The sequence below is a fragment of the Nyctereutes procyonoides genome, unplaced genomic scaffold, assembly GCF_905146905.1.
Source record: "Nyctereutes procyonoides isolate TBG_1078 unplaced genomic scaffold, NYPRO_anot_genome, whole genome shotgun sequence".
Classification (NCBI taxonomy): domain Eukaryota; kingdom Metazoa; phylum Chordata; class Mammalia; order Carnivora; family Canidae; genus Nyctereutes; species Nyctereutes procyonoides.
The window spans coordinates 8,831,485-8,859,476 of record NW_026575147.1 but is presented as its reverse complement, the minus strand read 5'-3'; the positions used below and the strand labels follow the sequence as shown (position 1 = coordinate 8,859,476).

Genomic DNA, 27,992 nt, shown 5'->3' with positions numbered 1-27,992 from the left:
GGAAAAGGAGAAGAAGAAAAAGATCATATGTGGTCAGAAAACCTAAAATACTATTAGTCCCTTAGAAGAATTTTGTTGACACCTGCACCAGGTCATAAGCATCTTGAGGACAGATCCATGCATGATGGCCCACTTCAATTCTCCCACAGAACCTCATACAACATCCCCTAAAATATTTTTAGAATGAAAGGGAAAAAGTGTAGATAAGATAAACTTTCCAAAGTTCTCCTAGATCCACAGATTAAAGCTTCCACTTTTCCACCGCCCTAGGAATTGATAGTGACAATAAATGTCAATGTACAAAGATTGGATGTGATCTCTGAAGTGCTCATCCAAGAGGGGGATAGGTTACAAAACTACCACCTCTCACAGTGGCCTGAAGAATTCTGCAAATTCTGGTTGGCAGTAGAAGCACAACTGCAGCCAAAGAATAGATTACATAAAGTGCATATCTTCACTACTACATATGTGAAAAACACATACTTCGGATGTGTGTCTGCTCTGCTGCCATTCGTGGGGGTATGTTCTCCAAACCATGACCAGCCTTTCCTGAACCTTCCCATAACTCTGATTTAGGTCACAGTGATAGGACAACCAAAGTTGGGCAAATCAGGTGTCATTGAAGAATTAGGAATCAGGATGGATAAATAGCTACACAGTATGAGATGGTCACTTGAGGACAGCCCGGGTGGTTCAGCAGTTGAGCGCTGCCTTCAGCCCAGGGCCTGGTCCGGGAGTCCCAGGATCGAATCCCACATCAGGCTCCCTGTATGGAGCCTGCTTCTCCCTCTGCCTGTGTCTCTGCATCTTTCTCTCTCTCTGTGTCTCTCATGAATAAATAAATAAAATCTTTAAAAAAAAGAGAGATGGTCACTTGACTAGAGTAGATGCAAATGTGGAAGCTAAGGAATAGCCAAGGATGGGGACAAATTGGGGAAGCCAGCTACAGAAGAGTGAAGAAGCTGCCCAGAGAGAAGCAGAAACCAGAAGCAGAGAAAGAGGACAGCCTGGCTTCCTGCACCCAGGCCTTGAGATATCTGACCATCCCTGAGTACTATGAGGTCATCCTACATTCTGTTGATGCTCCTTCCTTTTGCATAAGTTAGTTTGAGTGGGCTTCTGTTACTTGTGGCCTAACATGCCCTAACAAAGACAGGGGCATTTCTCTCTCCTTTGGCCATCGTACACAGGCTCTGACAGCTCACTTGAACTTAGGCTATGGTTGTGGAACTGGACATATCAGACAGGGAAGCTCTTGACTTTAGCATAAAGAACACCTGGCAAAGGGTTTTCAGGGAGGTCTATTCCTTCAGCATCTCTGGAGTCTAACAGTTCTGATCCTGACAACACAGGAGACATAACCACCAAAATCAATTTGTGGACCTTGTTTTGATTTGAAGTTGTATAAACCAACAATAAATGGATGTTTTTGAGACAGGGAAATTTGAATGTAGACTATCATATTAAGGAATTGTTCTCAATTTTGTTAGGAGATATAATGACATTGTGGTTATGTTTATAAAAGAAGCCTAATTTCATAAAGTTGTATACTAAAATGTTTACAACAAGTGGAATTTTCTTTAAAACATTGCAGCAGAAACAAAATTCCTAAAAGCAGACCAAAAAAGTAGTGAAGATAGATCAGTATTAATCATTGATAAAGCTGGGTAATAGATACATGGGGGCTCAAAATGTTTTACTTATGGTGTCTGAAACTTTCCTTAATAAAAAATTGTAAGTAGATAGCTATTTAGATATTTAAAAGTTAAAAATATATATTTGGATTTAGACAAATATGTATTTATATACTTATATATATGTAGGTGGATGAATCAACTGGTGTCTTGGCATGCAAGGTAGTCTGACGGTGGGGTTTCTTCCCTCTTGACAACTGCATCTGTGGGAGCCAACCAAGGATTTTGTTGGTTGTAGAGAGGTGATCTTCCTGCTGACTAGCTTCTAGGGATTCTGAGGAACTACCAGCTAGTCAAGTCACATCCAGGTGGAGGCCTGCCCTCTCTCCTCACTTAGCTAGCCTTCCTATCCCAATCACTAGCCAGGTAATCCTATTTTACCATCCTGAGCCCACCAGGTGATGGTGTTGTGTCACTGCCTGGCTGTCCCCACAGGTGCAGACTGGTGCTTCCCCAACCTGATGGCAGGTGCTTTGAAGGTGACCCCTCTAGGGGTGTTGGGCCTCATGCATCTCCTACCCTGAGCTGTGCTACTATAAGTGATCACTAAGTCCCTGGGGATAGACACACAGCTCGCAGGGGAGAGTGCTGGCTGCAAGCAGGGCCCCTGAGGCCTGGGGGAACTTGCCTACTTCTACCTGGGCCTTGATCCAGGTTCTGATTCTCATAAAATCGCTTTTGCCCACTTTCTCAGCATAAGTGTCAGATATCAGTGTTTGACTAGTGGAGGGAGAGGGAAGGACAATGTTAGCTATTGGATGTGCAAGCGGCTTGATAAAGACAGTGTAACTATTCAGACCAGGAAGTAAGTAGCCAGTCAAACAACTTTAAAAACTTTCATCTGAAAAAAAGAAAAAAAGAACAAAAAAAAAAAAAAAAAAAAAAGAAAAACAAAACAAAAAAACAACAAAAAAAACTTTCATCTGGCCACAAATCTCCACACATGACTCCACTGCAGGAAAACAGGAGGCCCCAGGCCTGCCAGCAGCTCACCTGCCTCAGGACCACCTGGCTACCTGCAGCTCCCATACTCAGCTCGTGGGCTCCTCACCTCCTCCAACAAGAAATGGCACTGGCAGTCACCAGCCCTTCCACTCCTGCGAGGAACCCCCAAGCCTCTCACTGCAGCTGCCCTGCTCCCTCAGGCCTGTCACATAGAAGGGATATGGCCTTCCTAGCTAGGGGCTCAGGGCTCTACACCCTAACCCCCCTTCCCCTCTCCCCCCGCCACCCCCCTGCCCCCTAGCAGCTCCTAAACCATTCTCCTTCATCTGGCTTTTTTCCATCAGCATTCAGTATGCTCAGATTTCTTATGCTTACAGACACAGAACAAAAGCCTCCCTTGAGAGTCCTAACTACCACCTTCCACAGACAAGCATCTTAGAAGAATTGTTCCACTGAACCCACCCTCCATTCTGATTTCTCCACCCTCTACCCCATGCCACCCGGGACTGCTCTCATTTCTCCATCTTATGGATACTCTTCATTTCTTTCCTCCTTTGTTGGCCACTCCTTCCTTTTAATTTTTTGAAGATTTTATTAATTTATTCATGAGAGACAGAGAGAGAGAGGCAGAGACATAGGCAGAGGGAGAAGCAGGCTTCCTGTGGGAGCCCAATGTGGGACTTGATCCCAGGACCCTGGGATCACGACCTGAGCCAAAGGCGGATGCTCAACCACTGAGCCACCCAGGTGCCCCTGGCCACTCATTCCATCTTGAATGTCTCCCTGCCCCTGGTTTCCAGGACACAGCACTCCTCTTGTTTCCCTCCTGCCTCTCTGGTTGCTCTTCCTCAGTCTCTATGGTGGGCTCCACTCCCTCTGCCCATCCCTCAAAATGTTAGTGATCTGGAGGTTCTTCCCTGGCAACTCTCCTCACTTCACAGACCTCAAGGGCCTTACCCTTTAAAAAAAAATTTTTTTTTTAAATTCATGAGAGACACACAGAGAGAGGCAGCAACGTAGAGGGAGAAGCAGGCTCTCCACAGGGAGCCCAATGCAGGACTCAACCCTGGGACCCCGGGGATCATGACCTGAGCCAAAGGCAGATACTCAACCACTGAGCCACCCAGGTGCCCCAACTTTACCCTTTTCTAATGGGTTTGATCACTGACAAATCTGTGCTTCTATACCGAGCTCCAGACCTCTATCTCTACATGCCGACCTGCTGGACACTTCCCATTGCAGTTTCCTCAAACAGAACATGCCCCAGAGGGAACTCATCATCAAGATCCACCAGAACAAAACAAAATACCCAACAAAATGAAACCTTGCTATTCCTCTTGTGTTTCCTAAATTGCTATCCCGAGTAACCTGCTTGCTCGAGCTGGAAAGCTGGGCATCTCCCTGATTGTCCTGATCCTCAACATGCCACCTGTCACTAAACCCTGCCAATTCTCCCTGTTAAGATAGGTCTCAAATCCTGTAAAAAGATCAGTGGCTTCCAGGGATTAAGGGAGAGAGAGATACAAATAAGCAGAGCACAGAAGTTATTTAGGGCAGTGAAATTACTGTATATGATACCATAACAGTGGATGCATGTCCTTATACATGTCCAGACCCACAGTAGGTCCAACACCAAGAGTGGAGCCTAGTGTAAACTCTGGCCACTCACTCTGCAGCCCAGCCACAGAGTATTTCTGCCCTTTCCTTTGTGTGTCCATCCTCCTTGCTCCAAGGACCTCTCCTTTCCCCCCTTCCATACCCTCTCCTCACTAATTCTGACCTATCTTTCAGGTCTCAGGGTGAATACCTCTTGCTCCCGGTTGTTTTCCTTCACCCCTGCTGTCTGGGCTAGGTGCCCCTACACTATGCTTTCACAGCACCCCATCCTCAAATGCCTTTTTATCCACTTCTATGCCCCATTCAACTGAAAGCCCAAGTGAGCAGGGACAGTATCTGCTGTGTTCATTTTGGTATCTCCAGCAGCTGGCTCAGGCTTACAGACAGTGAACACTTTGTAAATAACAGTTCAATGAATGGGGGTGCCTAGGTGGCTCAGGTCAGTCTTGGGGTGGAGCCCCGTGTCAGGAATCCCTGCTCAGCAGGGAGTCTGCTTCTCCCTCTGCCTCTCTCCCTGCTCGCATGTGCACATGCGTGCTCTCTCAACTAAGTAAATAAAAATCTTTTAAAAACATAGTTAAATTCATGATTGAGGCTTGCTGACTTCTGTGCTAAGAGTTCTCAGCTTCCTATTCTGCTTTAATCCACAAAGTAGGCCGCTCTGGACTTATCCGTGTGATCACAGGTGAGTAGTGAGCAGAGGGCTGGGGGTGCCTTCTGCCCCAGACTAAGCAGGGAAATGATACTAGGGGGGCATTTTACAAGATCTTAAGTGGGAGAAATTTCAAAGCTGAGACAAAGCTCAGGCTTTCCCCCTCTATCACATAGGAAGTATGCAAGCATCTCCACAAGTAAGATGCTTTTGAAAATATATGGATCTGGTTTGACCCAATTAAGCGACCCATTTTTCCTGCCTTTCTTTCTGCCCTTCTCCTGGTTATCACACAGACATCCTCAAAGCAGGTATGTCTCATAAGAACCTCTGGAAAGTTCACTCACTTGGTCCACTCTGAGTGGAGGATCAGAGGCAGCTTGGATTTGGAATTTGCTCTGAGAACTCTTGGAAGATTCTGAGCTTTGGCTGTCTCTGAGTAACCCCAAAGGGCCCTCCACACTTGGGTGGGTTCCAGCCCAGGTCATTCTCTTCCTGTCCTCGCAGCCAGGCTGACTTGGGCTTGAGAGAAGACAGAATGCTGGGTGAATTATTTGCTGGAAGTGAGGGGGTTGTGTGCCCACTCCCACCTGACCCAGCCCTCTCTTCAGGCAAGGTCAGTATCTGCAAACAGCCAGCTGCATTTTCCTCCCGGGAATGCTAAAGAGGCTGAGTTAGTAAAAATCTATCTTATTAACAGCCTGACCTACTAGCATTGATCACACTAGAAGTGACGCCTGCACACACAGTCCCCATCATGTGCACAGGGGCAAGGCTTCAGTGGAGCGCAAAAAGCCATTTAAATCCGTCAAGGGCTCAAAACATCCTCCAAACTAATAACCCCCGACAAAGTACCACCAGAGAAAATTCCTTGCGGATTTGAGATTTTCACTCTGTTAATCTCCTAACTCAATAAAGCAAACACTCCTGCAGCAAATTAAATACTTTTATTAAAGGGTCCCTTCCTGCATTCCCTTTGATGTGGTATAGGCCTGCAACTCTCCCAGGGCCTAAGTGTCTGTGTAAGGGGTTGTCCACTTCCCCACACCACCATCATTTTCTCCTGTTACCCCCAAGGAGGCCCAGAACCCACTAGGATTTGCAGATTCTTGGATTCTGGAGACTTCTAAGACCTCTAGCTTCCCGGAGTAGATCTCCCAGCCTGTCAGGCGAGGGAAATACTTCCTGATCTTCTGTGGGAGGATATAGCTGTCCCCAGGTACCTTTACTGTTGTGGTTTGTCTGGAGGAGTTCTTAGTACAACTGTCCAGGCCAAGGTGGACATGTTGGTCAATGGTCATGCCCTTCTCTCTGACCTTTCTATAGGCTTGCTGGTCATACCTCCAGCAATGAGCTGGAGACCTGATGAGGTTAGCTGGACAAAAGATTAAAGGAGGCTAGGTAGAGAAAGGGGCGGCGGGGGGGGGGGGGACTCAAGGTAGGGAGGTCAGAGCTCCTCTCCTCCCATGGCTTCCTATCCCCAAGTTGGCCTCCAAGCTGCTTCTCCCTCACATCTGCCTGGAATTGCATTCAGCCATTTCAACTTCTCTGAGCCGTAACTTTCCTCTCACTATTGGTTTGAGGTCTACTCAGGACCCTTCCATAATCACCTCAGATGCTGTCCTCAGAAAGCCTTGCAGGGAAACCTACCAGCTTGCAGATGGTAACTCAGATCAGACCCCTTTATATTTCAGGAAGAGCCTCCTTCTAGAAACATCATCTCCTACAGTTTATAAACTTCATTACAGGGTCTATAGTGCAGAAGGCTCTATGGATCCATTCTCAGAGATCAGAAATAGTATTTTGCCTAGGATGACAGACAATCAGGTCTCTGGGGGCCCTGAGGCTCTGTGGGAGTACATGATAAGCCCTCATGGAAGGTCTGGTCCTGGCACTTGTTACAGGTCCAGATACAGACCTCGCCCAGTGGGGAAAACACACTCTTCTTCCTGGGTCTCTGAGAAGGCCCTTCACAACATTCCTTCTATTTGCCCATCTTAGACAAGGAAGGGAAGAGAAGTACGATCTCCTCAGAGACATTAAGCCACAGGAGTCCAGACCGGGCCCTGGTCATTTAAAATGTCCTACTCGGGATGCGTGGGTGGCTCAATGGTTGAGCGTTTGCTTTCAGCTCAGGTCGTGATCCCAGGGTCCTGGGATCGAGTCCCACACTGGGCTCCCTGCAGGAAACCTGCTTCTTGCTCTGCCTATGTCTCTGCCTCTCTCTGTGTCTCTCTTGAATAAGTAAATAAAATCTTAATAAAATAAAATAAAATAAAATAAAATGCCCTACCCCTCTCTTCTCAGTCCTGAATAGATGCTCTGGTCTCTGTGACTTTCTCCATTTATGTCCCATTCCAGTGGAATTGCCTCCAGGCTCATGTATTCCCATGGAAACCCAAACAGAGTCTCTAGAAGTTAGAGGAATGGGGAGGGAGGTAGCTGAGAAAATAGGGAAAGCACACAAAGTGCAGAAGCCCTTAGGCTAGGGTCAGACAGGCCTGGGCTAGATCCCAGGCTCAGCAGCCAGCACACTGACCTTTGCAAGCTATATGGCCCTCTAAACCTCAGTATCCTCATCTATAAAATGGGGATCATAATAGCTCCCACCTCCTTAGGGGCAATGTGCAGCTTGAGTGAGAGGAGCCTGGAAATTATCTAGCATATAGTAAGGGCTCAGTGAATGGCTGATAGGTCAAGGCTCAAGGGCTTCTGGCAGGCCAGGAGGCTAGGAATTCATTCCTTCCCCAAGGCCAGCAGGGATTTGGTAGTCCACTCAGTGGCCTTTCTTCTGGGAGAGATTAGTAGGGGAGAGGCTTGGGGATGTCCAAACCTGCTCTTCCCCACTCTACAGAGTCACTGCCCAGGTGAGGGAGGTTAATGGGTAAGGGAAGAGCCCAGGCCATGGTTGGAGCAGCCTGGGAAGAGCCAGTCCTAGATACAGGTGACAGTCCAGGCATTCTCAACTAGGGCAACAATAGCCCCAAAGGTGTCTTGGGGGAGCAAAAATTTCAAATATCAATCACCATGATTTATGGTACTCCAAAGTTCAAGCCAATCTGACAGAATCATGTTCCTTAGTATTTTATTCCTCTCATTAGACATAAATCAAATAATAATTTAATAAAGTTAAATTAAAATTTCTCAGGGGTAAGGGGCACACTAATACAAAAAAAAGGGTCAAGAAACATTGGTATGGTCCATCTTCCGGACTTTCTCAACATCCTTGCCAGGGTCCCTTCTCTCTCACCAGCCCTTCTACCTCCTACCATATCCTTCCTTTTCCTTAGACTCTCAGCAGCAGTTGGTGTTGCTGATCAGGCCAGTTCAGGTAGAAGGCCACTCTGTCCCAGCCACTGGGTACGGCCAACGCTGCTCCTCACTCCAATCCTCCCTTGGCTCCATGTCTTCACCGTGTGGTTCCTCAACAGTCTTCGACTCTTTTTTTTCCTTCTACTGATTCTATATACACAGTTCCTCTGTCCCCCCATCCCCACCCCACATGTGCCTCCAGAGCTCCACTCTGCTTGTCCCACTTCAAACTCTGCTTCAGAGGCCCACTAGACCATTCCACCTGGATTTTTCATGACTACATTTCTTTCTTCCAGGAAGCCCTCCTTGCCTACCCTAGCTCCTTGGTGCTTTCCCTTCTATCACATTTAGTTTGAACCATTTGACAAGAAAGAATATATGTCCTTGTTATTATTCTCTCATGGTGTCATGTATGTTTGTTCTACTTTCCCACTTGGATTTTAATTTGAGAATAAAGACAAAATGATAAGTATCTGTTTGCTCCTTAGTGTCCAGTCTAGTTCTGGACACCAAGGAAGGCAGATGTGGAGGTCTTTAGGGGCCAAAGAGTGCCCCAGCAGAACTCAAGGTGCAAGATGCCACTGGTTACTGGTCCTTCCCACCAGGAGGGTCAGCTCAGCCTGGGTCCCAGGCAGACCACAGGGGGGAGCCCCCACCTCCCCTCCCCCAGGACTGCACCTCACCTGGCTGACTCCTTCCACTCCATCTGGTCTCCGTCGTGCTGCAGAGTGTCCATTTCTGTGAAGAGGGTGGGGTTGGGAGCCTCATCTTCCTCCCCCAGGATGTCCTGGAGCTGCTCAGCAGCTGGAGACCCTGCAAAAAAAAAAAAAAAAAAAAAAAAGGGCAGCAGGATCTGCTGAATGGCCTGGAGGAGGACAAGGGCTGCAAGGCCAATTACAATGGAGCCAGAGCCAAGCTCAAGGGAAAAGTATTTCCTAATTTAGTAAAACTAAGTCCAGCTTCTGGGTGAAGCTAGACTCAGGACTCGGAGTTGGATGTGAGTGAGATATTCTTTGAGATAAAGGTATAAAAGGTTTTAGTTTGGATTCAGACTCCAGGGTCTTGTAGCTGACAATGAAGAAGGATAGAAAATGGCCAAAGCTGGGTGACAGCAAGGATGGGAAACAGAAAAGTGAGAAGTGAGAAAAACTCTGACCCAATTTCAGCATACCAAACCCAGTGGGACCCCTTTTCCCACTGGGCCCCAAACCAGTCAACTCCCAGTGTTGGCCTTGAAGAAGCAGTCAATCTGTGAAAGGACATGCTTGTACCGGTGTGCCACAAGAGCCCACCTTCTTCATGGGTAGGTGACAACCTATTCCTGAGATCCTGGCCTGCTTTCTGACTGCCCAGGGATGTCACCTCCTGGGTGTATCTCAGGCACCTCAAAAGTTAGCATTCCAACATGAACATGTGCCTTTCCCCAACATGCTTCCCCTTCCTGCCTCCCTTCCTTCCTTCCCCTCATTCAGTATTTCATGAAAGTCTACTATATGCCATTGTTCCAGGTGTTGGGAAACAAAGCTGGGATGAAGGCCCATACATCCTTGCTGTCTCAAATGTCTGTTCTAGTGGCAGAAACAAATAATCAACAGGTAAACAAAAGTATAAATGATCATTTCAGGTAGTGATAATCATTCTGAAAAAAAAAAAAAAAAAAGATAAAGCAACCGGAGGGGCGCTTGGGTGGCTCAGTGGGTTAAGCATCTGCCTTTGGCTCAGGTCATGATCCCAGAGTCCTAGGATTGAGCCCCACATCAGGCTCCTTGCTCAGCGGGGAGTCTGCTTCTCCCTCTCCCTCTGTCTGCCTCTCCCCTTGCTTGTGGTCACTCTGTCAAATAAATAAATAAAATCTTAGAAAAAGAAAACAAAACAACCAGAGAACTATATTAGATTGGTTAAGGAAGACCTCTGTGGGGAATGTGTGTTTGAATTGTGACTTGGAAGAGAATGAGCCATTTCTGCACCTCTGGAAAAAAAAAAAAAGAGTGCTCCATGTGTTTCAAAGACCCTGAAGTGAGAGTGTGCTAGCCATTGTGCCTAGAGCATGGTGAGCAAGAGAGGGGCAGGACATGATGAGGAAAGCCTTGGTTAAAAGCATGGCTGTCTACCCAACTGTACAGGCTAGACACCCTGGAGTCATCTTCACCTCAACTATTTTCTCTCACCTCCACCCCCATTTGAAAGTTTTTAAGAATATTTCCCTCCTCACCAATCCCTTTGCCCCTGTCCTGGTTCAGTCTTTCATTGACTGTCTCCTGGGCTTCATCAAATCTTCCCCTTCCTCCAAGGCCCTGCATCCCTGCAATTTATCATACCCACTGACCCTCACTTATTTCCCCATGGATACTCAATGGTCAATAATTTCAACTACTCTGTCATTGTACTCCCCACTCTTACTCCTTGACTACCCAGTAAAACCAGGCAGCCAATGCCCAAACAAGAATTCATTGACTCAGTCACTTCTGAAAGATTGTCCTGGGGGCACAGAGAGAGGCAGTGTGGTACTGTGGTCTGGTAGAGAGGAGGTGCACAATGGGCTTGCAATCCAACTAGACATAAGTGTGAATCCAAGAGTTGCCACTGCTTAGGAGTGAATTCAGTCTGAGCGAGCAGCATTGTTGGGAAGAACAAGGAAATAAATCGGATAAGGAGTATAAGACACATGACATGGGCCTGGAGTGTAACAGGTACTAATCCCCTTCACCACCAACCCCAGCACCCAGGCTCATGGGCCTTGCTGGAAACAACCATCCTACAATACAGGTCTTAGAAGTGCAGCCACTTCCCACTCATCCTTGTCAGCATGCCCCTTGATGCCATTCTTAACCTTTGCTCCTCTCTTCAAGCCTCTTGATCCATCTCCTATTTACTCCACCAAGGAACTAAAGGCCTCTAGATGTGAAATCGATCACATCTAGTTCTTCTGTATCCTTACCACTTTGTAGTTGGTTTTTGAACAAAGGAGTCCTTCCTCCAGCTTAATCTCTGGCCACATTTATTCCCTTCTGCTGGGTCATAATTTTATCAACTAGTCTTTCCTTACCTTGGTCTTCAACTTCATCCCTCCACTATTTTTCTCCCAGCCTAGAAACAGTCCTTCCTACTCTGGAACACTCTTCCCTGACTCTGCCTGCCACCCAAGCTCTCCTTTCCCTCCAATTTCTTGAAGGAGTGGTCTCCACCTTCTCCTTACCCAGTCACTTTCCAACCTGATGCAACTGGTTCAGCCCCATCACTCTAAGGGACAGAGATTTCAAACTGGCAACTCAAAGATATGCTTAATTTAGTTCTCACAGAGTATAAAAGTTTTTTTGAAATTATTGCTAACATAAAGAAGTATGATATTTCATTTAACAATCCAGATTTCTGATTTTTCTTGAAAATTCAGATGCTCTGATGACTGTGCCTACATTCCTTCCTGGCAACAATCAACTAGGACTGAGTGATGGCTGCTTCCTTTAGATGGGCATATCCATTTTTTAAAAGTCCTTTTGAGTATAGTTGACACACAGTGTAATGGGCATATGTATCTTAGTTTGCCACAACCCCCACTACTCCCTGCTATACCCTGCTCATCTCATTTATGCTATGCACCTGAGCATACAACCCTGTCTTCAGATTGATCTTGTTATCTTATTCTCAAACCAGTAAATTAATAAAACCAAGCAAACCAGCAGGTCTGGCCTATCTCTTTGGGTCATCAGTGGTGCTGACTGTTCCCTCTGAACCGACATGCTACTCTTGGCTCTCATAATGCAGTACTTTCTTGATATTTTTTCCTATCTCTTCAAGGACTCCTCAATATCTTTCCCTGGCCCCTCTTTCCTGTCTTACATAAATCTTCATCTTTTCTGAGATTTCTCCTTGGCCTTCTCTTTTCTCTTTGTACACCCTACACCATCTTGTGTTCTTCATGGTGTCACCCTATAGATGAGGTCACTCATGCCTCCAGACCTGCCTATATTGAGCATTTCCAACTGTCAACTGGATTACTCCATCTGGGAGTTCTGGTAGCCTTCACAAGTCAACTTCAATATATTCATAATGGTTCCCTTATTCCAATACCCTAACTCTGCCCTTCTCTGTTTTGAATGATATAGCACTGCTAACTACCCAGCCATCGAGATAAGAAATATTGGACTCCCTCCTGAAGCCTCTTACTCACCATTCATGTCCAATCAAATACTAACTTCTTTCTCTTGCTTCCTAAATATTTTTCAGCTCTCTCCATTTTATTCCTACCCAATGCCACTATCTTATTTCAGGTTCTCATTATTTCCTGTTCCTAACACTGTGAGAGCCTCTTACTGCTCCCACTGTCTCTGGTTGCATAATCCACCTCTATTCCCTATGTGGCAGCAAAGTTTGCTTTTAAAACATTTCAAACATGTACACGTGACACACTCCTGGGAGTCATGGTGCTCTTTGGGCAGCACTGTAAAAGCTTTTGCATAGGAGTAATAAATAATTTTACTAGCAGAAAATACTATTAATTTATCTGTATGTAGCTCAATCTACCACATTTATTTAGATGAATGTTATTTCTGAATTTTTCCATTACTTTAAACATAGTCCTTTCACTGGGTTATTGGTTGCTAATACTTGTTAGCAGACATCAAAGGTTAAGGAAATTTTACAGAAGAAAAACTAATTGAACAAATAACCTTATTTTTTCTTTAAATTGGGAGAAGACTATGACTTTTTGATTCTGAGAGACACACCAGTTCTCCATGAAATCACAGTTCAAGAACTCCTCTTTCAAAAATGTAGGTTTGATCATGTTACTCTCTATATGAAAAACCCTTAATAGGCTCTGTATTACCTAGAGCCGAAGGTCTATGACATGGTTTAAAACATCCTTTGTGATCTGGCCCTTACCTGCCTACTTAGGTTCTATCATGTTCCTCAGCCAGTTGCCCTGGAACCCAGTCACCCTTAACCCCAGATACCCCTGACCCCAGCCATCCCTGACCTCAGACACTCCAGACCCCAGCCACCCTCAATCCCAGATAGCCTGGACCCCAGCCACATCAGACCATACACAATTCTCTGAAGAGGAGGGCACCTCACTCCTTGGATCCTGGTACCTACTGCTCCCTAAGCTTGGAATTCCCTTTCCCCTTCAAGGCCAAATAAGAAGACAAGTAAATGAAACAATCACAGAAAGAGGAGACAGGGCAGAGAGCAGGATGCCTGAAGTAGCTCTGTCTGGGACATTACCTGCTCCCTGGAATGGCTGAGTGCTGGGGTCTCCGGCTGTTGGCACTGCCTCTGGCCCCAGTCTGTTTCTGCTGCTGCCCCCTGGCCACAGCCTCCAAACGTCCTCTTCCCCACCAGGTCACAACAAACTCACTTTTGTTTCCAGTTAAGCGCCAGGGGTGGTGTGGAGGAGAGAAGACAAGAGACAGAGACCAGAGACGGGAGGGGAGGGGGGAATATGGGAAAGACTGCAGAGGTGGAGGGAGGGCTGTATGTGGGAGAGAAAAGAGATGTAGTAAGTGTGAGAGAGATTGTGAGTAGAAAGAAATACTGTATTGAGGGTGAATTAAAGTACCGGAGGTATGAGAGAAGTGTGTGTGTGTGTGTGTGTGTGTGTGTGTGTGTGTGAGAGAGAGAGAGAGAGAGAGAGAGAGAGAGAGAGAGAATGTGAGAGAGCAATGTGAGGGGCGGGGGTCCCAAGGGCACCAGAGAGAGAAGAGAGAGGAGAGAAGGGCTTAGTGGTGCCTCAGAGGCTGGAGCAGGCAGCCAGCTCTTCACTGCAGCAAGGGCAGTAGCAGCAGCAGTCCTGTGAGAGTGCTGGTGCAACTGCTCCGTCCCCCCTCCACTATGAGGGCTCCAGGAGAGCCCAAGCACCTCTCCTCAGGCCCCTTTATAAAGGCAGAAGTAGGATTTGCCAGGAGACTCCCTGGGGCCTCCTTAAGAGACTTGGCTGCAGGTGAGCTGGCTGGAGAGTGGCTGCCAAGGCAGAGTTCTCTGGCTACACAGCCCCAGAGGAGGTGGGGTAGTTAGGGAGGGTTGCTGTGGGGTCTCGTGTTTCAAAGCAACCATGCTTGGTCAATAATATTTCATGGAGCTGGTTTCTCTCTGTCCCCAACTTCAAACCCCAACTCCTGATCCTCTAACTCTTCAGCTACTTCTGCAACGAAAGTGCCAGATACCATCACTCAGTAGGTGTTTCCTGAGAGCCCGTGGACAGTGAGGACTGGTTACTCGAGGGTGTGTGGTGAACCCCACAGGGAATTATTTTGCTCTGCTGAGACACTCCTAATCTCCTGGGTTCATTTCAACAAGTGCTTACTGAGTACTTAGAATGTGCCAAGGTTGATTAGAGGTCACTAGGCGGCTGCTGCTCCAAGGGGCACTGAGCCCTGAATTCTCTAAGTCTCAGGGTTAGGAGGGAGCTTAGCCACTGTTGAATCCAAGCCATTTACTTCACAGATGAAAAATGGGAAACCCAGTTTACATCATAGATGTCCCCACCAGGCCCCAAATTAGGGGATCCCAGAAGAAAGCAAAGTTTGCTAACATCCTCCACCCAACACTGCCCACCCGCAGCTGGCCCCACTCACCACATTTTCATACATGAGGCTCAAGGATCTAGAATGCCCACTTTAAAGTTGAGAAAACAGCAGCAACAGATCAGAGGTATCTGTTAAGGTGCTAGGATACAAGCAAACATCACCATCCAGGAGTTTCTGCCATGGTGGGCTTCTCAACAGGAGAGGATACTGAGGATGTAGGCACCTCCTCCAGGGTCCCAGGATCTCCAGGTCACACTGCCATGTGGCTGAAGTCACCCCATCTCCTCCTGAGTGCCACTGGGCAGCTACTACATGCAATACTGGGTCAGGAGCTGTGGACTGCCCAGAAACACCACAGAAACACCCAAAGAGAGATCACCAAGCTTGCCAAAGGATTCTCTTTATTTGTGTGGTGCTCTAAGAGCCCATACCTGGATTTAACACCTGACTCTGCTAATTATTAGCACTAAGATGTTGGCAAAGCATTAAGCTCTCTGAGCCTTGGTTTCCCCATCTATAAAGTGGGGCTAATCACACTTATCTCATTAGATTGTGGTGGCCATTAAGTGAGATAATATATGTGATGTAGTTGGCGCAGTACTTGGTATACACCAGTCACACAATAAATGCTATCGCTATTATTGTTGTTGCCAACAGGTCTGATACCTTCCTCCATTATTACCAGTCATCAAGTCCACTATTGCCAGTCCTCACTGTCCACAGGCTCTCAGAAACACCCACTGAGTGATGGTATCTGGCACTTCCATTGCAGAAGTAGCTGAAGAGGTAGAGGATCAGGAATTTGGGTTTGAGGTTGGGGACAGAGAGAAACCAGCTTCATGGAACATTATTGACCAAGCATGGTTACTTTGAAACATGAGACCCCACATTCTTTTAAATATTCTAAGGGTTCAATCCTTTTCAACCTCTAAATGCCCATGCTGCTCCCGCTACTCTGAGGCCCTTCTACCCTGTCTTCCCCTCCCTCCTGCCCATAGAGGGTTTAGCACACCACATGTTGGGCTCCCAGGTCAGGGTGACTCTAATGCACTGTGGGCCCCATGCACATGCAGCACATCAGAAGTTAATCCGCATAATGAGAAATGCCACAGGTAATAGCCACTGTGGTTGATAGCACACAGCTGAGAGTCACATAGTGACGGCTGTAGGACTGGACTGTGCCAGCAGTTGCTGGGAGAAGCATAACAGTGCTGGAGCAAGCATCAAGAAGCACAATAAAAGAAGCAAGTAGAATTGTGCTTTTACTGAGTGGGAACTGTCCAGTCATTGGATTAGCAAAGCACAAAATGATCTAGTGTACTATACACCAGCAAGCCTTTAATTCCTAGTAAAGACTGAGAAGGCTATGAGGATAGTCTAGAAGTCAAGCTGAGGACTGGGTCCTGGGGCACTGGGCTTTGGGTGAGCCCTTTCAGAAGTTCCCTCCCTCTCTTGGGCTCCACACAAATCTCTAGATAGCCAGCTTTGCAAGGTTGGAGTCAGCACAGAGCTCACCAGCATGGGCACTCAATAAATATTTGCTGGGTGAATGAATTTCACTGATTAACACTCATGAGTGTATCAGCTGGATTAGGCTTGGCAAGAAAGCAGCCAAGGACAAGGAAATGCTGCTGTGGGTAGAGCCGAGTGGAGACTTTGGGTAGCTGAAGGTCACTGAATATTGGGAAATGGGAACTGACCTAGGGTTCTAAAATCAATCTTGCAACTGTGTGAGGGGGGTGGTCTTGAGAGGCCATGTGAAGGCCCCAAGTCCTCATTTCATGGACAGTAAAGTTTTTTTCCTAGGAATCTGTCCTAAAACTCCAAATGTACCCTCTGAGAGAAGAAGAAGAGAATATACCTCCTTTGGTGTTAACAGGAATCCTTCCCGTCATTGGTAGTTTTAGGGGGTATCAGACCAGCCACACACACCCCCAAAGGCAACTGTGTTTGTGGAATGTATGACCTATGCCTCTTGGCTATAGCTAATTAGACCACAAACAGTTCATGGGACATCTGACCCAAGCCCGAAAATTTTGAATTGAGTCTCTAAGATAACTGGGACTTTTCTCAATGGTCTCTGGAAGAGAGAGCATGTAAACTGGAAGGCAAGGGCACAGAGATGCAGAAAAGGCTATAGAAAGAGGGGAATGGAGTAGACCCTCAGGAAAGGCAGGGGAAGAGGCCATCAGTCCTGGAGAGGGGATTGAGAGGTAGGGTGTCCACTTGCTGATCCTGGCTGTTTATTTTGCTTTGGGATTGTGAGAGACTTCTTTGGGCTTGTAATAACATAAACACACACACACACACACACACACACACACACACACACACACACACACCCTCCTTGCCCAAGCCAGCTCAGATAGGTTTTTGATACTTGTGATCAAATTACCTTCTTAATCATGAGTGCCTCTTATATGAAATTCTAGGGTATGGAAATTTTCTTCTGTGTACCTTCTTAAGAACCACAAGTGTAAGAGTTATAAAGAATGTTGAGTCACTGAAGGGAAAATAGTTAGAATAAGAAAGAATGGGGAATCAGTAAAAGAGGGGAGTGAAACAATAGAAGAACAGGCCAAAAGCAAGAAAAGAAGGAAGGCCAAGGAAAAGAAACCTTGGCCTGGGCCCTCACTCTGCCTGAGGGAGTTGCTGCATCAGAGGACCGGAAGAGCCTGGCAAGGGCACTGCCAGCTCCCCTACAGGCTTATGGATGGAACCAAGGCTGGAGGATCTTGATGTGTTGGGCAAATAGGGAGATTCAACCAGATTCAAATAAAAGATCCCTCAGCCTTCCCCAGGAAGGGCATCAATCTCAATATGAGATCAGAGAGACCTCGAGCATTTGCAGGAGACCCCACAGAGAAAAGAGAACAATGACACTGAAGCCCTGGAGGAGGAGCTTCTGACACTTCTGGGGAGCCAAAATAGTAAAAGGCAATTGATTGTAGCATATCGATTATTTATCATTTTAGATGTGGGACAATGTTAGAGATAGTTTTCAATTAGCATGTGTTTTTTTATTGCTTTGTTTTAGTGAGTATAAACACAGTAAAGAAATTGTTATTTAAAATCAACAAAGACAGTGGCTGCTTCTCCTGCCCGAGCCATCAGGGACATGGGGGCCCAATTCACACACAGAATCCTGACATAGTCTGCAGAGGGAGAAGGGGGAGAAGGAAGCCTCAAGCCCCTTTCAGATCCTCGAGGCCACCGAAAGCCTAGACAGGCTAGACGCAGAGGCGATGGTCTGTGTGTTTGGTGTAACCCATTATGTGGCCTCAGCTGTGCAAAAATGTGCTGGGAGCCAAGGAGGGGTGGAAAGAGAATTGATGTGATTGGAAAGTGAGGGGACTGAGTGTATGCACATGGAGGGGGCTCTGAGCTGAGAGCAAGGAGGTGCAAGGGCACTCGGGAGGGGGCAGAGGGTGGCAGGAGTCCCTGCAAAATATGATAGGAGGCTGGAACTGTAGAGAAAAATGCCCAGTGTGAAATTTCAAGTGGCCAGAGGATTTTTAAGAACGGGGATATCTAGTATCTCATTTCAAAAATTGTGTATCTCTGCAATGTTAAACTTGGTTCTGACCCTCCATCAAAGCCTGCCATTCACATGTATGCCATACGTGGCCAATTCTGGGAAAACCAAAGAAGGTCTGAACTCCATGCATGAGCTGGCCTGGAGGTGAAAGCAGAGAATAGGTCTAGGAGGTGAAACTTATGGAGATGACAAGCCCACCAGGGAGGGACTTGGATGACAGGGTGACAGGTGACACTGAGACCAGCAGCCCCTGGGAATACACAGCAATTAGGCAAAGACATGGATCTCCTCCGGGATGAGGCCAGGGAGACCAGAGTCCATTTTAGCTAATACTCAAATAAGGACACCCGGCTAACATATGGTTTATAAAAACTTCCTATTTATTAGGACTTTCATTGGTTTGCTAGCAAACCTGGATTCTCAAATCTAATTTCCCCTCAAGATCTTAAGGTCACTAACTCAGGATTCTCTTCTAATAGGATTTTTTTGTTTGTTTTTAGAATAGTCCTTACGGCTGGGGAGGGAATGCTATATATGTTGATAATTCCAGGAGACCCAGGTTTTAAGATGTCAAAGGACAAGAAGAGAGAGAAAAGGGGATCCCTGGGTGGTGCAGCAGTTTAGCGCCTGCCTTTGGCCCAGGGCGCAATCCTGGAGACCCGGGATCAAGTCCCACATCTGGCTCCCGGTGCATGGAGCCTGTTTCTCCCTCTGCCTGTGTCTCTGCCTCTCTCTCTCTCTCTCTCTCTCTCAATCTGTGACTATAATAAAAAAAAAAGAGAGAGAGAGAGAGAGAAAATACAGGCTTCCTTTGGGAAATCCATTTTAATTTGCTTTCCTGCATGTCCCCTACCTCCAAGGGGCATGAAAGGTCTAGAATGATCCTCATTCTTTCTGCTTTTCCATCTTCCTTTCCCCAAGTCTCTCTCCAAGTTATATCCTTCCAAGACACAAATTTGTAAGGTACGCAAAGGCAAGAAAATGACCCTGTTTCAAAGCTTCGAAGTCTAAAAGAATCCTGTCTTTGCACCTATGTTGGAAATCGCCTGTTTCAGGAACTATTCATGGAGGACACGCTTTAGAGACAAAATACGTGTTCTGTCCCAACACTTGCTCCTTCCTTATTAGAAATGTGAACTGAAGACCACATGAAATATATCCTTGATCCTAAGGCACTGGAATGAGGCACAATATGAGGCTCAAATGCCTAGCTGAAAAACAGCCTTTCCCTCCTTTACTGCACATCTTGGGATGGTTTTAATCTTTTAGTGACCCCAGAGTTAACACTCAAGTAGAAGACCTTGATAATTTTTCACAACCCTCCCACCAGAAAGATCTCTTAAGCCTTCAGTACCAATAAAGACAGCCAAACCAAATCAATATCCACATGTAGAGGGAAAATATTTGGGGTCCTTGCTTTTAGATTGGGTTAATGTGTATTAGTTGAACTAACATATACTAAGCGTATACCACACACCTACCATGTTATTTATGTCCTTCCTGCCTCAGGAGGGACCCAGCAAACTCAATTTTAAAAGGGGATCTCTGGGATCCCTGGGTGGCTCAGTGGTTTGGCGCCTGCCTTCGGCCCAGGGTGTGTGATCCTGGGGACCCAGGATCAAGTCCCACGTCCGGCTCCCTGCATGGAGCCTGCTTCTCCCTCTGCCTGGGTCTCTGCCTCTCTCTGTGTGTGTGTCTCTCATGAATAAATCAATAAAATCTTTTAAAAAGTGGGGGGGAATCTCATCCCTAAATGTGGAGGAGGCGGTGGAGTTATATAGGAGAATGCCCCAGAAAGTGAGGGTGAGGCATCCAGAGCCAACATGGGGAGCAGGTCTTCCCAACAGGCTTGCTCTCCTCTGGGTCTCTGATGTTCCCACCTCTGAGCTGGCACTTGTGCACCTGCATGTGCATGTATATGTGTGCATATACATGTTTTCATCAGAGCTCATCTCTTATGCTAGACAGCTCCAAAGGACTTCCCTTAACCCATCTCCCACATTAGACATGTCTACTCTGGAAAAGCCACAGGCCTTGGTAGATGTGTTGCCTAGGAGAGCAGTTGTTCAGGGCAGCTGCAAGGTTGGGGGTGGCTCGGTTAGCCTTTGGGAACATGTATGTCAGATCTCTTCCTACAGATGCTGAGACAATTACTGCCTCTAACATTCATTTGAAAGTTGTTTTGTTTTTTTACAGGTTTTAATTATTTATTTATTTGAGAGAGATAGCAAAAGAGAGCACAAGGGAGAGAGAGCACAAGCGGGAGGGAGAAGCAGGCTCCCCACTGAGCAGGGAGCCTGACTCTTGGGGCTCCACCCTAAGACCCTGGGATCATGACCTGAGCTGAAGGCAGATACTTAACCGACTGAGCCACCCAGGTGCCCCAATTTGAAGGTTTCATGGTAAAATAACTAATTTTGCCTTATTCAAGATAATGGAAATATATAATAGAGATCAATGAAATACCATTTATCAGGCAGATTTAGAATATGCTGGGGTGAAAGCATGTCCTTGGAATCAGTGAAGTCTCAAAAGAATAAAAAGTCAAAGCTATGCTCTAAGGATTCCAGTCTTTTCATTTCTCTTAAGATTGATACTTTTCTTTCTACCAAAGGAACAAAAAGACTGATTTTTTAATCAACCCAGAACTCATTTTTGCAGTGGCAGCAGCAGACCCCAGGGGATTTGTCAGCCTAGGAGAGAGCTTCCCAGGGGTCTGCAAGCTATCATGCAGGTGTCTAGACCATTCTGTACCATTCCTTGGAGTTCAGGTGAGGAAAAAGGATAGAGGTAATGTGGTGAGGAATTCAGTTTACTGAGCACAGTGCCTCATGCTAAATAGTCATGTTTGTGGTTAGGACAATGACTGTGTGGCCCCTAGGAATTTGAAAATGAGAGAAATAATTAAAGCATGAAATCAACTTGGGACAGATCAGAGCAGAAGTCTCAAAGTCACCAGAGAAAGATGGGGCTCAGCGTGACTCAAGGTGTTCCTGAGCAGGGAGGTTGGTCTGCAGTGGCAGCTGAGCAGGGGTGCTGAGAGCCCTGACCTCAGCAGGACATCACTGAGTCTCCAGACAATCTCCCAGGCCTGTCGCCCCATCTAGGCTCACCAGCAGATGGCTCCCCCAAATACACCCCTCAAAAACTCACGGATCCTGCTGACGTGATCCACATGGCTGTCGCGGCTGCTTCCCCTTCTCCCCACTCCAGGCAGTTCCTGCTGTGGCTTGTCTGGCTGCAAACCCCAGCAGACCTTTTGAAGGCCTGAAAGTCGTCCCTGCTGGTCTCTTTTCCTTTGAGGGTAACTGGGGACTGAAAGCCCAATGTGGATAGAACGGCAGTCTGTGGGCATAGCACAAAAGAGGGAGAGGCAAGAATTACTGAAAATTGGTATTTCTCCTTAATATTCTTCAGTTACAAAGCACTGAGGTCACCAAAGCAAAATGGAAGACAAGGGATCCTTGGCCAGGGCCACTGCCCTGAGTCTTGGGTTTTACAGAATTCCATTTCTGAGCAACTCAACAGTTGCTGGAAACGATAACCTTGGTGCTGTAGTTAGAACTCAGAATGAGCAGAATTCCCATCACTCTGTTCTTGCTTGTCCAGAATGGCAGTAACCACATAAGGTTTATGACACATGGCCTGGGCGAGGGTCCCTCACTGAGTCAGTTTTTGTCCAGAATGCCAACGCCCTTCTTTGGGAAAGCCATATGTATTTTCACTGAGGGCCACCTTTATTAATAACCAAAGACTACATAAACTATTTATCAGGAAAGTGAGTTACTAAGAATTTCTCAAAGCTGGTTTTGTATACTAGATTTTCAAGAACAGGAATCACCAAGAACCTTAATTTTGAATTCCACTAAGCCTGGCTACTCTGTAAAGCCCTCACTGGGTCCGTGCACACAAAAGCAGCCGGAATTCTCTCAGCTCTCGGGATGGACATTCTGCAATCAGTATGTCATCAGCGTTAGCTTGAATTGGTCAACAGGTTTTAAAATAATCAACAGATTCGGTTTTATATTTACAGAATAATTCTGCAGATAGTACGTAGGAACTTAGACTTCCTCCTACCCACTCCGCAAACAGTTTCTCCTATTATTGAGGTATAATTGACATATAACATTGTACTAGTGCAAGATGTGCAACATACTAATTTGATAGATGTATACATATTGCAAAATGATCGCCATAAGAAGTCTAGTTAACATCTATCACCCCACATAGTAGTATTTTTTTTCTTGTGATGAAAACTTCTAGAATCTACTCTCTTGGCAACTTTCAAATACACAATACAGATTGCTAACTATAGTTACCATGCTGTACATTCCATTCCCAGAATGCATTTATCTTATATCTGGAAGTTTGTACCTTTAACTACTTTCACCCCTTTTGCCCACCCCCAAACTCCTACCTCTAGCAACCAGTAATCTGTTTTCTATGAGTTTGGTTCTTTAGATTCCACATATAAATGATACCACACAATATTTGTCTTTTTCTGTCAAAGACTGCCAAGGAGATAACCCTCTGTGTTTTCTTCTTGGAATTTTGTTGTTTCAGGCCTTACATCAGTCTTTTATCCATTTTGAATTGTGTGTGTGTGTGTGTGATAGCGTTAGATAGTGGTCTGATTTTATTCTAATGTGTGTGCCTATCCAGTTTTCTCATCAGAGAGAGTATCATTCCCACTGTATATTCTTGGCTCCTTTGTCATAAATTAATTGAACTTAGATAAGTGTGAGTGTATTTCTGGGCTCTCTATTTTCCATTGATCTATGTGTTTGTTTTTATGCCAGCACCATACTGTCTTGATTGCTATAACTTTGTAATATCTTTTTAATCAGGAAGCATGATATCTCTAGCTTTGTTCTTTTGCAAGATCACTTTGACTATTCAGGCTCCTTCATGGTTTAATACAAATTTTATAATTATTTCTTCTTTTTCTGTGAAAAACGCCAATGCCATTGAAATTTTGATAGGGATTGCATTGACTCTGTAGATTGCTTTGGGTAGCATAGACACTTTAAAAATATTAATTTATACAATCCATGAACATGGAATATCTTTCCATTTATTTGTGTCTTCTTCAATTTCTTTCATCAGTCTTATAGTTTTCAGTGTACAAGTAAGTCTTTTACCTCCCTTGTTAAATTTATTTATTCCTATGTATTTTATTCTTTTTACCATTGTAAATAGAATTGTTTTCTTAATTTTTCCTTCTGATAGTTCATTATTAGTACATAGAAATGTACCTCTTTGTATTGATTTTTTTATATTGATGTTATACCCTGTAGCTTTACTGAATTTGTTTATTAGTTCTAACAGTTTTTTGGTAGAATCTTTAGGGTTTTCCATATATAATATTATATCATCTGCAATTAGAGACACTTTTATTTCTTCCTTTCTAATTTGAATGCCTTTTATTTCTTTTTCTCGACTAACTGCTCTGGCTAGGGCTTCCAGTACAATGTTGAATAAAAATAGTAAGAGTTGGCTTGTTCCTGATGTTAGGGGAATAGATTTCAACTTGTCATTACCGTGTATGATGTTAGCTATGGGCTTGTCATATATGGTCTTTGTTATGTTGAGGTGCATTCTCTCTCTAGTCAGCTCATTGAGATTTTTGATAATGAGTAGATGTTAAATTTTATTTATTTATTCATAAGAGGCACACACAGAGAGAGGCAGAGACACAGGAAGAGGGAGAAGCAGGTTCCTTGCAGGGAGCCCAATATGGGACTTGATCCCTGGACCGCAGGATCACGACCCGAGCCAAAGGCAGACGCTCAACCACTGAGACACCCAGGCATCCTGATAATGAGTACACACTAAATTTCACAAAATACGCTTTCTGCATCTATTGAAATGATCATATGATCTTTATCCTTCATTTTGTTAGAGAGGTATATCACACTGATTGATTTGTAGGTATTGAACCATCCTTGCACTCCTGAAATAAATCCTATTTGATCAAGGTGCAAGATCCTTTTAATGTATTATTGAACTTGGTTTCCCAATATTTTGTTGAGAACTTTTGCACCTATGGTCATCAGAGATATTGGCATGTAATTTTGTTTTCTTGTAGTGTCCTAGTCTGGTTTTGATATCAGAGTAATAAGTATTCCCTTTTCTTCTATTTTTCGGAAGAGTTTGAGAAGGATTAGTATTAATTCGTATTTAAATATTTGGTAGAATTCATTGGTAAAGCCATCTGTTCCTGAACTCTTGTTTGTTGGGAGGTTTTTCATTACTGATTCAATCTCCTTACTAGTAATTGGTCTGTTCAGGTTTTCTTTTTTTTTTCATTATTTAGTTTTGGTAAATTGTATCTTTAGGAATTCATCCATTTCTTCTAAGTTGTCCAAATTGTTTGCATATAATTGTTCACAGTACTCTCTTCTGATTTTTTGTATGTGTGTGCTTTCACTTGTAATATATTTTCTTTAATTTCTAATTTTATTTATTTGAAACTTTTCCCCCCTTGATAAGTCAGCTAAAGATTTGTCTATTTTGTTTGTCTTTTCAAAAACCAGCTTATCCTCTTTGATCTTTTATATTATCTTTTTGGTCTCTATTTTACTTATTTCTTCTTAGATCTTTGTTATTTCCTCCCTCTACTAACTTTGGGCTTAGTTTGTTCTTCTTTTTCTAGTTCCTTGAGGTGTAAAGTTAGGTTATTTACTTGGGACCTTTCCTTTTTCTTAATGTAGGCATCTATTGCTATGAATAGATTCCCCTATTATTAACAACTTGCATTAGTGTCGCACATTTGTTACAATTAATAACCAATATTGATACATTATGATTAACAATAGTCTATAGTTTACATTAAGTTTCACTCTTAGTATTGGATAGCTTTATGGGTTTTGACAAATGCATAAAGACATGCATCTACCATTACAGTATCATACAGAATAGTTTCACCACCCAAAAAATTCCCCATGTTCCACCTATTCATCCCTCTCTTCCTGAATACCAAAACTACTTTCCTCTTTTGGGCCTTTACACTTTGTTCTCTTTTCTTTCTAAAAAGAAATGAAAATGGGTGGAGTAAATGAATGGGAAGATCTTTTTCTCTGCTTATGTGAACTGCAGCAAAAATGTTTAAGAACCACTAGTTTAGGATAAGTTTGAGTCTGGCATTCCATGGTGACAATTTTCCAAAGAGCAGACTGGCCAAGAAATATTATTGTAACTAAAGTATTTCCCCTTTTCCACAGGGGATATGTTCCAAGATCCCTAGTGGATGTCTGAAACTGCAGATAGCACTGAACCCTGTATATGCCATGCTTTGTCCTACACATACATACCTATGATAAAGTTTAATTTATAAGTTACACACAGTAAGAGATTAACAATAAGTAATAGTAAAATAGAATAACTGTAACAATATTTTATAATAAAAGTTATGTGAATGAGATCTCTCTCTCTCTCTCTCTCAAGCTATCCCATTGTACTATATTCACCTTTCTTCTTGTGATGATGTGAGATGACAAAATGCCTATGTGATTAGATGAAGTGAGATAAATGACATCAGCACTGTGATGCAGGGTTGGGCTACTATTGATAGAAGTAATGATATTTCAGAAAGAGAACTGATCTGTTTCCAGACCATGGTTGAACATGGGTAACTGAACTGAAGAAAGTGAAATCACAGAGAAGGGGGGACTGATGTATTTATGAAGCCCAAAGATGGCAACTGAGAGTTGAAAGCTGCTTCAGAATGGAAAATTAGACTCTGTGTTTTTCCTCAAGATCTATCTTAACTTGATTTTACTTTCCTTGGAGGAGAGGTGTGCCTCTTGGCTCAAACTCCTAAAATGCAGATGCTAATGTCTGGGCATTTATTGACTGGACATATCACACAGAAACCACATCAAGCTGGACCTTGGAGAAGCATATCTAACTAAGTCCTTTAGAGATATGTCAAGTGTCTACTCTGGTGAAAAGACTGTCATTCCTAGGCATTGGAAAGTGAGGTTACCTGGACATTAGCATCTAAAACTCTTCAGAGCCCAGCTCACTTGAACTTACCTCATTGTTCACTCCTACGAACTTCCAGTCTTTCTTGAGTGTAACCAGGAATGTGAGGTGGAGATGTTTTTTAAAATAAAACCTTGCTTTCTAGTACACCAATATCAGAATGACTGGGGCTCCTCCTTTCCCTCTTCTCCCTCCAATATGGTGGGACTTTCCTTGCTTAAGTCTACCATTTCTTAAGCAAGCTGAAATTTGAGTAAGCCATGGACACCAAAATTTAGAGATAAGTAGTTTTAATCTAAGAGCTTAGCAGATGAGTTCTTATTCTCCACCACTGAGGCTAGGAACAGAAATGAGAAGTAGCTGATATATCACAAAGGCCTCTATCCAAGAGTCACATGCCCTGGATGCTCCTTGGCTTGTTCTTCACTTGCTCTGTGGCCATGAACATCTGCCTCTCTAGGATTCAGCGTCCTCACCTCTAATGTGGTAATAAAATCCTTTCTCTACTCTCTGGGCAAGGTTTTTGAGAAGATAGAATAAGATGGTATATGGGAACATGATTATGAACACTGTAAGGACTATACCACGAAAAATATGATTATTAAAGAAATCAGGGGAGATAGCTGTCAGGAAAATATTTTACTTTCTGCCTTGGATCTAACTTGTCCCATTTCTCGTGGCTCCCATCATAATCATCAGAGTGTTATTGTGTAGCTGGTAAATTGTGGAAAATGGCTAGCCCTCTCTCAAGCTTTGTCCTTTGCTCTATGGGACCTCTCCACTCACTGTGAACATCTTGCAGTTTGGCTCAGGACAATGTCAAGTTCTTCTAGGAACTCTTCCACTGTATTCTTCAATGACATCCCCAGAATGGCTCTTAACATTCTGCAGCTCAGCAAGCATCCAGCGGGGCAGTGAGTAGGGAGATTAGTGTTTCCCTCCAAGTGGGGCTGGGGCAGTGACAGGGCAGTAGCCTGTCTGGTTTCGTCTTCATAAGTCCTGTGGTTGCTTCTCTGTAGAATGTAAGAACTTAGGGTCTCTGAGTTAGCAATTTTGGAGCAACAGATAGCCCCACTCAATATCCTCTCGTACTAGTTTTAACTAAGCTTTAGAATCTATATAATGCTGGCATCTTGTATGGTTTGTAGATCTTGTAAAAATATGTAAGTTTAATTCTGTGTTGGGGATGCTATGCCCTAATCCATAGAAACAAAGTAGTAGTTTCCTGTCTCCCCACTATGTGATCTCTTTAAGACAGTGAAACCTGGTCCCATTGGATCCAGAGAAGATACTGTGGATGGGTCAGGGAAAGGGATTAGCTCTTTAGATTCCCCCGCTAGATGGGTATTATAAGGATATTTAAGAAATTATCAGACCCTTCTAGGATCTGCATGAAATTCTCAAGATGACCTTACCTTCTGGATCCTGACATCTCCTCCTGTAGTTAGCAGGATCCAGCTTCCCAACCCCAGCCTTCTCTTCTTCCACCTTCATAACTATAAAGTAAAAGATGAAAATAGCCTCAAAATATATAAAACACAAAGGTAGGATTTCAAGGAGAAATGATCAAATCCTCATCCATAGTGGAGACCTTAAGGCAGATGAAAAACTTAAGGCAACAGAAGGTATAAACAAATTGAAGAAGCTCAAGTATCTGTCTCTAACAAATAGAGAACAGATCTCTTTTTCAAGTACAAATGGAACATTTATAGAAAGCATATATC

The 27,992-nt window shown here is 44.5% G+C and overlaps 1 protein-coding gene across 5 annotated transcripts in view; it reads right to left on the bottom strand.

The window, feature by feature from the left end:
* The window catches only part of SLC4A5 (solute carrier family 4 member 5), a 113,409-nt gene that overhangs the window by 56,771 nt on the left and 28,646 nt on the right, over positions 1–27,992 (bottom strand). For all 5 annotated transcript variants that reach the window (XR_008662716.1, XR_008662718.1, XR_008662719.1 and 2 more), the window contains 3 exons: positions 27,684–27,764; positions 21,436–21,627; positions 8,904–9,033 (listed from right to left, as the gene is read on the bottom strand). Coding sequence is in view for 1 of the 5 variants with exons in the window: in XM_055312378.1 (XP_055168353.1) it covers positions 8,904–9,033; positions 21,436–21,627; positions 27,684–27,762 (401 nt within the window). In the remaining 4 variants the exon portion in view is untranslated. The remainder of the gene's footprint in view (positions 1–8,903; positions 9,034–21,435; positions 21,628–27,683; positions 27,765–27,992) is intronic.